The sequence below is a fragment of the Aedes albopictus genome, chromosome 1 (genome assembly GCF_035046485.1).
Source record: "Aedes albopictus strain Foshan chromosome 1, AalbF5, whole genome shotgun sequence".
Classification (NCBI taxonomy): Eukaryota; Metazoa; Arthropoda; class Insecta; order Diptera; family Culicidae; genus Aedes; species Aedes albopictus.
This window is the reverse complement of record NC_085136.1, coordinates 61,232,835-61,246,748: the sequence shown is the minus strand read 5'-3', so window position 1 is coordinate 61,246,748 and position 13,914 is coordinate 61,232,835. Positions and strand designations below refer to the sequence as shown.

General features: G+C 40.8%; 1 protein-coding gene across 1 annotated transcript; it reads left to right on the top strand.

The window, feature by feature from the left end:
• Window positions 1–7,084: 7,084 nt before the first annotated feature.
• LOC109416384 (uncharacterized) lies at window positions 7,085–13,692 on the top strand. The gene is made up of 2 exons (XM_062844640.1): window positions 7,085–7,240; window positions 11,490–13,692. The coding sequence occupies exons 1-2, from the start codon at window positions 7,098–7,100 to the stop codon at window positions 13,537–13,539; spliced, it is 2,193 nt and encodes a 730-aa protein (XP_062700624.1). The 5' UTR covers window positions 7,085–7,097; the 3' UTR covers window positions 13,540–13,692.
• Window positions 13,693–13,914: the final 222 nt, after the last annotated feature.

Genomic DNA, 13,914 nt, shown 5'->3' with positions numbered 1-13,914 from the left:
AAAAATTTAAAGGTCGGTTTCGAAAACAGCACTAAATTGTGCTTCAAAAATTTTGGTCGTTGACAGAAGTTCACGACTTTCGTTTTATTTTGTAAACTTGTGTTATCTTTGAAACATGCGTAATAAATTAAAATTCTTTCTTTGGCAAAGTTGTGGCCCCTGTCCCACTCTACGGTTCGTTCTTTGACATCAAACTTTTATCTCTTATCGTTATCTCTTATCTCTTATCGATTTTAACATAGCATTTCAGATCATAAATTTGCAACTGTCATGAAAAGCACTTTTTTGCGCATTGTGCCGCACAGTTAAATCAAAATTGCAAGAAAACGATAAGAGTTAAAGGTTAACCTTCATCCAGCCAACGTACATTTTCCACCTTCGGAAAAGCACAAAAATGGTCATAACTTTTTTGTTTTTCGATGGATTTTGATGAAATTTTCACAACTTCCCGAAAAACTCTTCTAGTTTATGATGCTGGGGACATGGGTACCTGGTCCACATGGTCCCGGAGATATTCCGGATTGTCTTGGGGTACCAAAATTGGCCACATACTTTGTGCAATGTATATCTCAAGATCCCGATTAGGAAGAAGTATAGTGTCTTCGGCGAATTTGTTCAGTAGGTTAATAACTAACTGGCAACGGTGACTTTGGTTCGCGATTCGGCCGCTAGGCGGCGCCAGTGTCAAAAATGTTCAAACCCTCATATCTCAGAAACTTGATAAGATAGAATGATGCTGTCTTCGGCAAAATTCTTCAGCAAGCTCAGAACTATCTGATAGCAAGGTTTTTGGTTTGGGATTTATCCGCTAGGTGGCGCATTGTGTCTGAAAAATTTAAACACGTATATCTCGATACCCTAATGAGGTATAAGCATGCCGTTTTCAGCAAAGTTGTTCAGCAGGGTTAGAACTATCTGGCAATGTCGTCTTTGGTTCGAGAATCGTCCGTTAGGTGGCGCCAGGGTAAAAAATCTTCAAACTTCTATATATCAGAATCTTGATAAGATAGAATGATGCCGTCTTCAACAAAGTTCTTCAGAAAATTAAAAATTTGATTCCTGATTTATTCGCTAGGTTATTCGCAACACCGTCTTTTACCCCCTGCAGACAAATTTTGTCACCTCACCATATTGCTCCGTTTTCTCCTCCGGGAATGTCTCCGAGAATTTCTCTATGCATTCCTCTGGAAATATCTCCGGGAATTTTTCCGAATTTTTCCAGGATTTCCTCTAGGACCCACATCAGGAACTCCTGCGGAGATTTCCCCAGAAATTCTTCTGAGAATTTCCCCAGAAATTCTTCTGGGAATTTCTCCAGGAATTCCTCCGGTTTTTCCAGAGAATTTCCCCAGGAATACCTCCATGAGTTGCTCCGGGAATTACTCCATGAATTGCTCCGGGATTTTCCTCAGGAATTCTTTCAAGAATTTCTCCGGGCTGGATTTCTCCGAGAATTTTTCTAGGAGTTCCTCCAGGAATATCTCCGGGAATTCCTTCGGAAATTTCTTCAGGAAATCCGCTAGGAATTACTTCGGACATTTCTTCAAGAAATTGTCCGGGAAATCCTCCAGAAATTCCTCCAGGGTGTAACGACTTGTACGAATCTGCCAGGTGATTCCATAGGAATCCCATTAAAATTAAAACTGACAGCATGTTTTTAGTACTCGCTCTCAAGAAAAAGGGAGATTGCTACCTTCGCATTTCGTAATTTAAGGCACCACTCAAAACTCTCAGATAACCCCAAATCCCAGGAGCGAAACGGATTGAGTAAGAGTGCCTGCTACGTGAGATGGCTCACACCCCAGCGGTACGGATCGCAATAGGGTTTGCGGCTTCGACTCTGAGCTAGAAAGAGAATGCTCGGATCACGCTTCACGTGGCTGTTGATGATTGGTAGATCAAAGATCATCCGATGTATCGTACGATATGCAAATTAGCTCGCGGGCCTACATGAGGCAAAATTTGTGTGGAGGCAATCAATCAGTTTCTTGATGTAGAGCAAGCCAGACGTCCAGTCATACGCTACACCGTCTAGTTAACCGGTGAAAACGATCAAAGATCAGTTCTAAGTTGAGTTGAGTTGTGCTACTGAAAGTTAAATAGTGAGGTGAGAATTTTGAGATTTCTAGTCGAAATAGTGTTCCAAAAACGAGAATTTGTACTAGTTTCCAGATTTTAGAAATCCTATCCGAACAATTCGGAATTATTCGCCGTGCGTGATTAACAAACAAAAAAGCATAGGTAAGATCCTTCGTGATTGAAATGTGTAGTTGAGTCCTAATATCGTTGTTGGGTAGCTTTCCCTTCAACGAAGGGTTTTTTTTTTCCATTCTACAAACCCGCAAAGTGGGCGAGACGCCCCGCACCGAGCACCGAGCACGCGCCTGGTCCAGAATCCAAATTCCTGCGACGGATTCGTGGAGTCGATCTGTGTGCCTCCACCCGTGCTCACGCCCCATCTGCCGCGTGAACGGCAGTGATAAGAACGTGATACCAAGCGGCTCCATCAACCGACCGTCAGACGCGCAGAGCTTGTTCCAGGACGTGTCACGCGTGTAGTGTTCGATAGCCAAGCCGGCTCCGTTGCATCCTCTCTCGATCATCACCCGCTCGTCGCAGCGCAAGGTAGACGCTCACGGAGATACCCTGCGACATTCCGAGTGTTTCTTCCGCCGCCACGCGACACCCACGGTCCGAGATACCGTCACCTCGGGTGCATTGCGTCGCGCGACCAAACTCTGTGCTACACGACCAGCATCTCCTCGGCACCCATCACCAGAACAAATCTTGTAAAACCGTAAGTCATAGTTAAGGTACTTTGAGCTCAAAGTTAGGGCCCTAAATTTGTAATTAAAACCTCTACGGCCAGAAATACAGTTGCTTTCGTCATTGAATTTATTGATCGTTTTAATAGTTTATATTTTCGTTAATTTTTATTCGGATATCGTTTTTCTTGGTCATAATTCGTTGATGCTTCTGCTTGGGTTTGTCAGATAGGACTGAGTGTTTTAGCCACTTCTAAAACTCGCCCTTGGACAGAGTCTCCTAGCCGGACCTGTGAAAAGCGTCAGCAGTCTCTCTAACCCGAGAGTGGCGCTTAAACTGCTGTACGTTGTGTGCACAACACAATCGTTACAAGGGGAATGGGAATCCAGCCAGAAATTCTTCCGGGGATCCCTCCAGAAATTCCTCCGGAAATTCCTACAGGATAACTTCCGGTTTTTTTTTTCAAAAAAATCTACTGGGAATTTCTCCAGGAAGTCTTCCTTCAGGAAGTCTTCCGTGACTTTTGTTTTCAGAAAACCCTCTGAGTTTCTCCAGGAATCCCTCTGGGATTTTCTCTAGGAATTTCTCCTTTGTGTCTTCTTTTGTCTCTGGAAATTCTCCCTGGAATTTCTTCAGGAAATCCTTCCAAATTTTTTCCTGGAATTTCACTAGGAATTTCCTTACGATTCCCCCCAGGAACTTCTCTGGGAATTCTTCTAAGACTCCCATCAGCAATTCCTCCGGTGATTCGTTCAGTAATTTCTCAAGGACTTTTTCCGGGATTATTTCCAGGGTATTTCTCCAGGAATTATCCCGGGAATTCCTCCAGGAATTCCCTGCGGAGATTCCTCCAGAGATTCATTCTGGAATTTCCTTCGGGGAACCCCCCAGGAAGGAGGATTTCCTGAAGACTTTTCCAGAGGAATTGCTGGAGAAATTACCGGAGGAATGCCTGGAGGAAATCCTAGAGGGATCCTCAAAGGAGTACTTGGTGAAATTCCCTGAGAATTTCCTGAGAAAATTCCGGAGATTTCCTTCAAAAATTCCCGGAGTAATTTCTGGAGGATTCTCTGGAAGATTTCCAGAATAAATTCCGAAAACAATTCCTGGAGGATTTCCTGGAGAAATTCCCGGAGACATTCTCGGAGGAATTCCTGGAGAAATTCCCGGAGGAATTACAGGAGCCATTCCCGGAGGTATTCGTAAAGGAAGACTTAGAGGAATTTCGGGAGAAATTCTCCAGTGTTTTGTGAGAAAAAAAATCACGGAAGACTTCCTGAAGAGATTCCTGGAGTAATTCCGAGAGGATTTTCTTGATAAAAAGAAAATTGACAGTTTTCCTTAGAAAATTCCTGGATATATTCCTGTAGAAACTCCTGGAAAAATCCCCGGAGAAATTCCTAGAGAAATTCCTAGAGAAATCCTTGGAGGAATTCCTATAGAACATCCCGGTGGAATTCCTGAAGAAATTCCCGGAGGAGTGAAATTTCCGGAGAAATTCTCGGAATAAAAGTCTGGAGGAATTCCTGGAAAAAATCCCTGAAGAATTTCTGCAGAAATTGCCGAATGAATTCCTAAAAGAGTTCCTCGTGAGAGTCCTAGATGAAATCCTGGGGAAATTTCCGGAGGAATCCCCGGAGGAATTCCTGGAAAATTTCCTAGAGGATTTCCCGGAGAAACTTCTGGAGGAGGTCCTAGAAGAATACCCAGATGATTTCCTGAATAAATTCTAGGAGGAAGCTCTTGAGGAATTCCCAGTGGAATTCTTGGATAAATTCCCGTCGGAATTCCCGGAAAAATTCTTGGAACAATTCCCGGAAGAGTTCCTGTAGAAATTCCCGGAGACATTTCCGGAAGAAAAAAAAACGGAGCAAAAGAAGCAATATTGTAAATTTGTCTGCAGGGAGTCTGTTGGCAATTACCAACGGGGGGAGGCGGTTTCCGAAATAATAATCCCGGAATGAAAGGACCGTTGCATGGGATTTAATAGTATGGGGATTATTATTTTCCTGTTGAGTATAACAATTCATGTATGTTACAAATAGGTACAATTTCGGCGATATAACTGATAAATTTGTGGTATTTCACAATCATAGGACTGGGGAGTGATTCAGTCGTTGGTTTTTCAAATTAACGTTTAATGTTGTTCGTGAGACTAGTCCGATCTATGTCTTGTGTATGAACCAGTCTAAAGTTAGGTCACTTGGTCAAACTGTCTGTTCTCGAAGTACTGAGTCGGGAATCGAAGTTCCAGCCGTACTTTTACTGCGTACTGTAATTTTTAAGGTAGTTTTTAAGTGTTTGCATGATTTTATAATAATATGTTAAATTACCACTTTAGCATGTAAGTTTCATTTAGCATCCTAGGTTAAGTATACAGCAATATTTTAGAGAAACTAATACCTGGCAAATCACACACAAATTAACGAATGTTGATACTTCTATAGCATGATACTACCTTTAACAATTGGCACAAATTCAAGGGAAGAAATATTTGATTTCAATTATATTAATTCTGATAATATGATTATCAAATAGCGTTAATGATTTTGGCACGATGTTACCACACAGTCAATTTTTTAAACAATTATCATTGCTTCTCCTCACAGAAACGATACAGACTCACCGTTGATAGTGTAGGTAGTTGACATGCCATCCAGATGGGTTCCGTTTCCCTCCGTACCTAGCGTTGTATAAAGACAACAACTAATAGAGGCGCGCTGGCGTAGGTTCGCCAACAGAGTTAAAGTATTGCCTCTTGTACCACCGTACTCGACCGTTACTATCCTGCCGAAAGGCTCTTAGGTTGCTGAACAACTATACTGAAAATGGGATACTTCTTGTTCATTAGGGTGTTCATACAAATATTTTCTTCATAGTTGCGGAACCTATCGAATAATGTCAGAACCAAGGACACCAGATACGTCTTACTTCCTCTTAACTTTCGGAACAATTTTCTGGACGTTTTCCGATTTTTGAGATAAAATTGTTTGAATGTTTTGATTGCTGGTGTCACCTAGCGTCACCATTGCTGCATAGATCTCAACCTGCTGAACAATTTTACACAAAACGCCATGCTTTTAGCTTATTACAGTAACGAGATACACGTGTTTGAATAGTATACACAAGGTGCCACCTAGCGAATAAATCACGAATCAAAGACTCAACTATCAGACAGTTTTTAGCTTGCTGAAGAATTTTGTTGAAGACGACATCATTCTATCTTATCAGGATTCTGAAATATATAAGTTTGAAGATTTTTGACCCTGGCACCACCTAACGGACGATTCTCGAACCAAAGACGACATTGCCAGATAGTTCTAACCCTACTGAACAACTTTGCTGAAAACGGCATGCTTGTACCTCATTAGAGTATCGAGATATAAGTGTTTAAGTTTTTCAGACACAATGCGCCACCTAGCGGATAAATCCCAAACCAAAAACATTGCTATCAGATAGTTCTGAGCTTTCTGAAGAATTTTGCCGAAGACAGCATCATTCTATCTTATCAGGTTTCTGAGATATGAGGGTTTGAACATTTTTGACACTGGCGCCGCCTAGCGGCCGAATTGCGAACCAAAGTCACAGTTGCCAGTTAGTTATTAACCTGCTGAACAAATTCGTCGAAGACACTATATTTCTACCTAATCGGGATCTTGAGATATACATTGCGCAAAGTATGTGGCCAATTTTGGTACCCCAAGACAATCCGGAATATCTCCGGAACCATGTGGACCAGGTACCCATGTCCCCAGCATCATAAACTAGAAGAGTTTTTCGGGAAGTTGTGAAAATTTCATCAAAATTCATCGAAAAACAAAACACTTATGACCATTTTTGTGCTTTTCCGATGGTGGGAAATGTACGTTGGCTGATTTGTAGCCATTTGATATAAGCTACCTAGGCCTACATAGGGCATCTAGCTAAAACGAGTGATAAGCCGTAAATGCGCGGATCGGTCCAAGATGTTTTTGTAATGCAAGCACTGTTATCTTGTTTGGGCATATACATAGTACCAGCGCGCTTGCCACACAGTTTACGAACACGAAATGGTTAATTGACAAAGTTGAAGTGCTCATTGAACACTGATAAGATATTGCGCATTGCGCCTGTAAAAGTGCGACGAGGAAGTGCGGAATCTCAAATAAAAGTTCGATTTGGTGTCAGATCAGTAGCTCATGATGAATAAGTGCGGTGAAGACACCGGAACGATTTGATGCAATATCGCACTTTTATTTAAGATTCCGCACTCTGTCGCAGTCCAGTTAGCAATGCAATACACTATAAGCAAGATAAGATAAATCAAGAAAATTCATTGATAAGTGCTTGAAATGTATGGCAAGTGTCAGTTTTGTGAAGACTGTTGCAAAGAACGTGTGTTTGGTGCCTCACACACAAAAAAAACTGGTGGAAAGTTCAGTCAATTGCGGTTCGGATACTTTATATTCAGCGTTGAAACTACACAATATTGCATGTAAGTATCCAGCAGTTCACGACAGCGAAAATGTTATTCATCCCAGCGTTGTCATTCAGGTGCTGATGATCTTTGTCCAGTCGCTGTTCACAGCGATGATTTTGCACCGTTGGTTTGAACGGCCTTGTATGCAAGCCAAAGGGGTATTTTTTCGGCTTTCAGTCACAGAAAAAGCGTTGATCACACGGAGGATTGTCGTTTTCATGAGGGTTGAGCATCGCACTTGCGGCATTGGACCAACCCGCACCAGCAGAGATGGTGGGTGGGTTTTTGGTACGCTAAACTGTTCCAGTCGCAACACTTGGCACTTTGGGAACTAGTGCTGGTAAAATCACACTCAAAGCACACTCATGAACTGCTCCCGCGTGAGCTAACTCGCGCGCGATTATGAATCAATTTCTCACGCGCGAGATTTTCATGCAAAATCTCGCTCTCACGAGTCAAGCACCGAAATCTCGTTCGCTTGTAAAACGAATCCAAATCAATTTGAACGATATTCAATGTTATTATACGCTAGATTTGCTTTTGACCTATCATATAATCCTCAGAACTTTGATGTGAATAAATAAGAAAACCACGACGTAGAGCAATGAGTGAAATCACGAGTTAAATCATACATGATTTTTTCGGTGGTGAGTTTCGCGCGTGAAACAAGTCAACGATGAGATTTGAGAATTTGAGTTTTTACCAACACTGTTGGGAACACTTCTGTTCTTGTTTACCAAATTCGAGTTATGTAAATACTGTCGGGTGTTTAGTCATAAGTGTAAGAGAAACGTATTTCTGCTAAAATCTCATTTACTGTTTCGTTTGATTCGGCTTTCCATTCAGTGGTGTCATGGTGAAATTAGAGCTGGTTACTCAAGATTTCTAAATATCATACTTCTTCTTGTTAATTGAAAAAGCAAAGCAAAATAAACTATTTTAGTACCTACCTGGTTAGTACCTGGTGAAAGTGTTCCCCGCTGTAGTGTTAAAATTTTCGAAGCGAGTGAACTCGGCCCTCACTCTGCACTGCACTCGTCTGTCCTTGTTCACCCCATCGACAAAATTTAAGCTGATGAACGGTTAACAAACAAAATCATAGACCATACTTTGGAAAACCAATAGTGTGCCGAAACCGGTTCCAGGTACCCCGACGGAAGTGGTCAAATGTAAAAAAAAGCCAAACGCATACACGTAGCACACTAAATAACGGCTTCTTCGATAACGCGAAGAACGGTCAGCAAGAAAATAGTCTCAATTCAGTAGTGTTCCGGAACCAGATTCGAGTGCCTCGCCGGAACTGGCGAAATGCACGAATGAACCAAACCCATACATGCATTACATCAATTTTTTAGGAGAACTGATTAATAATTTGCATGAAACTAGTCTAAGACCACATCAGGGACAATCGGTAAGTGGTAAAATGTGAACCGAAAGTTGTAAATGTGAAATTGAATCAAATCCATGCGTGTCGTACCATAAAACCACGCTGATTCGACAATGATTGCTGTCAAATTACCTGTGTAAACTTTCAATTCTTATCGAAACTAATTCTATTTTAGTTTTGTTTAGATTGTATGATTTGTTTTTGAACACAAATCTTACAGATATTGTGGTGGTACGAATTGATAGCTTGTACATTTTACGATTGTTGGCTTCCGAGGTTCACTGCGGTTGATCACCAAACGGATCAGGTGTCGGAATGCACCAAATTAGAACTTTCGGAAGTAGCAGCTGCACGAGGAGCCGCTGCGGGTGTAAGTAACATCACAATATCGTATCATTCGTATTTACAGTGTATTACACTGAGACATTTGACCTTTTTTTTAATTCAACAAATTTCGAATGAGCGGGGTACAAGTTAAAAAGTGTCTTATTAAAGAGTGATGAATACGCGGGGTTTGACAGTACATCAAATAGCAGCTTTTTTGATAACTTCTTCTTCTTCTCTATAGCTCGGCGTTCGCATTGGAACTTGGCCTGCCTCTCTTCTACTTAGTGTTCCTTAGAGCACTTCCACAGTTAATAATTGAAGGGTTTTCTGTAACCGTTTGGTTACAAGATTGTTGATTTTTGTTTTTATGTTGGTTGTAAGTGTCGGACCCTTCACGTTTCTCGTGTAATAACAGCAGAACGTACCACAGAAGCGTTAGGGATGTGCCGCTGTAAATGTGTTGTCTCGCTACCAAGCATGAAGATGGCTGAGGCAATGAGCAAATACTAAAATGATGAGAAAGACGGAATAAGGGAGAAGATAATTTCGAACAGCCATTGCTTAAAATTAGACAGAAAAATCAGGCGTCCGTGTGCTTAAGACGTGTTTCTTAAACAGTGCAGTGGTTGAACCAGTGAAACCCCCCCCCCCCCCAAAACGCCCGCTGGCCCGTCGGCCAAGTACCGGCCCGCTCACCTTGCCATCCGGCGAGATTTCCGGCCGCACAGCTCGACAGGAGTCGCTGTGTCGGCCACCGAACCAAGTACCATCGAGAAGCAGCGGTATGTACCGGTACAAGCCATAGAATAGGAAACACTTAACAAATTAACACAGATTTTATACACAGAACAACACGCACACGCCACAATTAGGAACTTTAATAAATTATATTAACCGTTATGTGTCCGACAAACTTTTTGCTTTTTTCTACACCGTGTATTTTAAATGAGTGCTGGGTACCCGGGTACCCTGTCGGCCACATAAGGGTTAAGAAACGTGAAAGATCTGTGTGTAGTGTTTTTGTATCGCGAACCGTCCTTGATTACCCAGTAGCTAGCCGACCCTGGGATTACCGGAGAGTCTCTTGTGTCTTGAGTCGGCCCGGCACTGTTAAGTTGTCGATAAGTTTCATTTCTTTGCCCGCCATTGCATGAATTTGTATATTGTGAGGCAAGTTCAATGATACACTATGCTCAGGAAGTCGAGAAAATGTTCCCGACCGGAACGGGAATCAAACCCGCCGTTTCCGGATTGGCGATTCATAGCCTTAACCACTAGGCCAACTGGAGACCCTTTTTTGATAACACGATGATCGATTCGTAAGAACATAGACTCAGACCATATTTTAGACAACCGACAGTGTCCCGAAACTAGTTCTGGGTGTCCCACTGGAAGTGTGCAAATGTAAAAGTGATTTGTACCCATGCATAAGACAAATCAAATCGTGGTTTTTTTAGGTAACCTGATGTACGTTAGCAATGATATTGCCTCAGATTATATTTGGGAGACCCGGTGGTGCTCCGGAACCTGTTCCGGAAAGTAACCAAATGTACCATGCGACACATCACATCACGGCTTTTTTAATAACCTGAGGAGCTGCTAGAAAATAGGCTCATACCACATTAAAGACTACTGGTAAGGTTGCACAACCAGCGTTTGATGCTTCGCCGGAACTACGAAAGTAAATAAAATCAATGCAAGCGATAAATATGTGTAAGAGAACAAAATCTTGACATATTAAACCCACATACAAACAGACGTCTCACTACACTCACTACGTTCTTGTTTTTAACGGTCAATAAAATAGAACCTAGAATATGCAAAAAAAAACTTTATCGAAGACCGCAAAGTGATCTGTGAATGTGTGAAAAGTTATATCTTAGCTTGTTAGTATCGTCTTGATATTGATCAGCTCCCAATGTTAGTGAAGGTACTCAAGCAGTCAACTGAGACATCTGATATTTTTCAGCTCTGCTTTTACGCTGAACACAACGTCGGAGTATGTGCCATCAATAAGTTGTAAGTCAATTCAATGATGGCTTTGATAAAATGCTTGCTTTTCTTAAAAAATATCAGGATTTTAAAAGGATTTTAAAAGTGCGTAAAAGGCGTGAGGCTCAAGCATGACCATCCTGGGGATGACGGATTCAGCTCCCGGTCGGTCCAGGATCTTTTCGTTAAGGGAATTTCTTTGACTTCCTTGGGCATAAAGTATCTTCGTGTCTGCCACACGATGCATAATGGTCATTGGCAGAGGAAACTCTCATGAGCACTGTGCTGGACGTTACGCCTAGAAGAAGAAAAAGCAGAAGAATAATAATCTTTAATAAAGGTGCCGCTTATCATAATCTAATTTTTCCGCTAATCAAAGCAAAACAACAATGATGTTCGAGGAAAAACTACACTTATCTAAATAAAAAGAAATGTTACATTTTTTCTGCTTCTGAAAACTGACCCAACTCCCCCCCCCTAAACGATGGACGTCATATTTGAACGACCCCTGACCAAACAAATACTCATTTTAGCAACTATTTTTTTTTTTCATTTCAGATGCAAAATGCTGCACTCAAAGCAAAACGTTATTGATCCAGAAATCACACCGCTTGTGGCGTATGAAAGCACCATCAAGTCTGGAACTCACGGTGATGTGTACCAAAAGCAGTTAGCCCAACTTCTTTTGCTTAGACTGACACGAGAAGGAAAGGATTTCAACTTGGCTTATGAACTGACATTCGCGGATAAGTTTGATCACGTGGTACTGTACGATAAGACAGCCAAGCAATGGACTTTTCTACAATCAAAACATGCTGACGGCGAAGATTCAAGGATAGATCTCAATGGCTTGCTTCCTAATGCGAATCGGGAGAAAGGGGATTTCAATTTGTACAAATATTTCACTTCTTACATGTTAATTCGAGACAGGTTCAAAGGCAAACTTAAGTTTCTGCTGTTTACCAATAAGAAACTTGATGAAAAGTTGAATTCCGCAGGAGATTGCATCTCCATCGAAAATCGAGATGCAGACGAATATCTCCGCTTTACTTTTAAAGGAGCAACGCAGAAAGTTCTTACACCGACTGACACGACCATTCAATCAATCATGGAATACGCCAACAATGATTTTGATTCCCTGGTGAAAGCTCTTAAGAAACTTTTCAATGCAGGAACTATTACGAACGAGTTACGGAAATACAAAGCTTATTTAAGTGATATTTTGAAGGAGTCGGAAAACAACCATATAAGTTTCCAAGATGCCTTCAACGACTCATTGATTTTCATTGCTGAACTATACAAAGTACTTCAACCAGAGCTACACAATATGAAACCAATTGTTAAGCCACCAGAATTCAACGTCAATAAACCGCAAAATGTGTATGCAAGCTACCCACTAGTGGGGGGTCAGGATTTCGACAACTTGATTGCCGCCATCAAAGATCTTTTTCGTTGCGGAACTGTATCTGCTCATTTAAAGAAGTACGAAAATCTTTTAGCTTTGATTCTAACAACAACCGCGAATGGTCAGCTGGTATTCAAAGATACATTCAATTGGGATCTAATTTGTAAAGCTGAACTGTATCGAAAATTGAAAACTGAGTTGAGTGACATGAATAAGAAGGTTATTACGAAGGAGAAACTGTTCGATGGAAAGGATTCACGGAACAAACACCATTCATCATTATTCTATGTGGACGCATCTGATGTGAGAGATTTTTTTGAGCACCTCACATTATCAGTGCATCAACCGGATGAGTTGGAATTCTTCATCGTCGAGGAGTTGCACTTGTGGATGAGGCAGTGGCTGCGACCCGACGTTTTAGGTAAGCTAACCGAAGTCGATGATAAAAAAGCGGTGAGAGATTTGCATGATTATTTTGACGCAGCGCTTCAGTGCGAACAAGGCAATTCCAAACCATACTTAGATCAAGATTTTGTCGCGCAGTATTTCAACAGGTTACGGTCCAAAATTGTAGAAATGTATCCGATATTGAATGTAACCAATCAGTTATATATTAACAGAGTGATTACTTTTGTAAAAGAGGAAAAGAGGTGCAGAGGAAAAATAATATCTGAAGTAGTTTGGGGTTTTGAAAAAAATGCTTCACATATTATTGATTCAAGCATACCTGTGCTCGAAATGACTAACAAAATATCTCATGCAAACAGAATGGTACTTAGTTCATTTGAAGAAAAATTGAAATGTGAAATACATGAAATATATGATAGAATAACGCTTCTTAATGGAACATACAAGAAAATGTCAGATATACAGTTTGTAGCAAATCTCAAGCCTATGTTTTCACATAATCGGTGTTTAGTTTTAACAGCGGAGCCTGGCATAGGTAAAACTGAACTTCTCCACTATGTTGCGCTAGAGCATCAAAAACTCACATCAGGAGCAGTTTTCTTATTTCACTTGAACAGAATACAACATTCAAAAGACGTTTTAGGAAACGTTTCATCATTAGATATTCTCAAATCTGCGTTATCTCAAAAAAATGTTGAACTCATACGAAGCGTTTTGAATAAAAAAATGATGATCAAATTACGATGCTCTTTGATGGGTATGACGAAATTCATGAGAAAAATCGTAACAAAATAGACAATCTACTTGAATTATTAATGAAATCAAAACATATTCAACTCGTTATAAGTGCAAGAAGTCATGAGAAAAGTTCATTGCAGAGCTTTTTTCAGAAACACAGTATGAATGTCAGATACTTTTCATTACAACCATTTAGCAGTAACAATATAACTGACTATCTTGCACAGTCTTGGAAAGAAAAGAAAGCATGTGATGTTGATCCAAAACTCAATACGTATTCGAAATTTTTAATTAAGAAATTGTATAGCTTGTGCAGAGTTCCATTAATGACCAAAATGGTGTCTAAAATCTACAAATCACGTTATGATCAGTTCAAAGTATCACCTATGCTAGATAAGGGAAGTGAAATAAGCTATCTAGATAAGGAGTTTC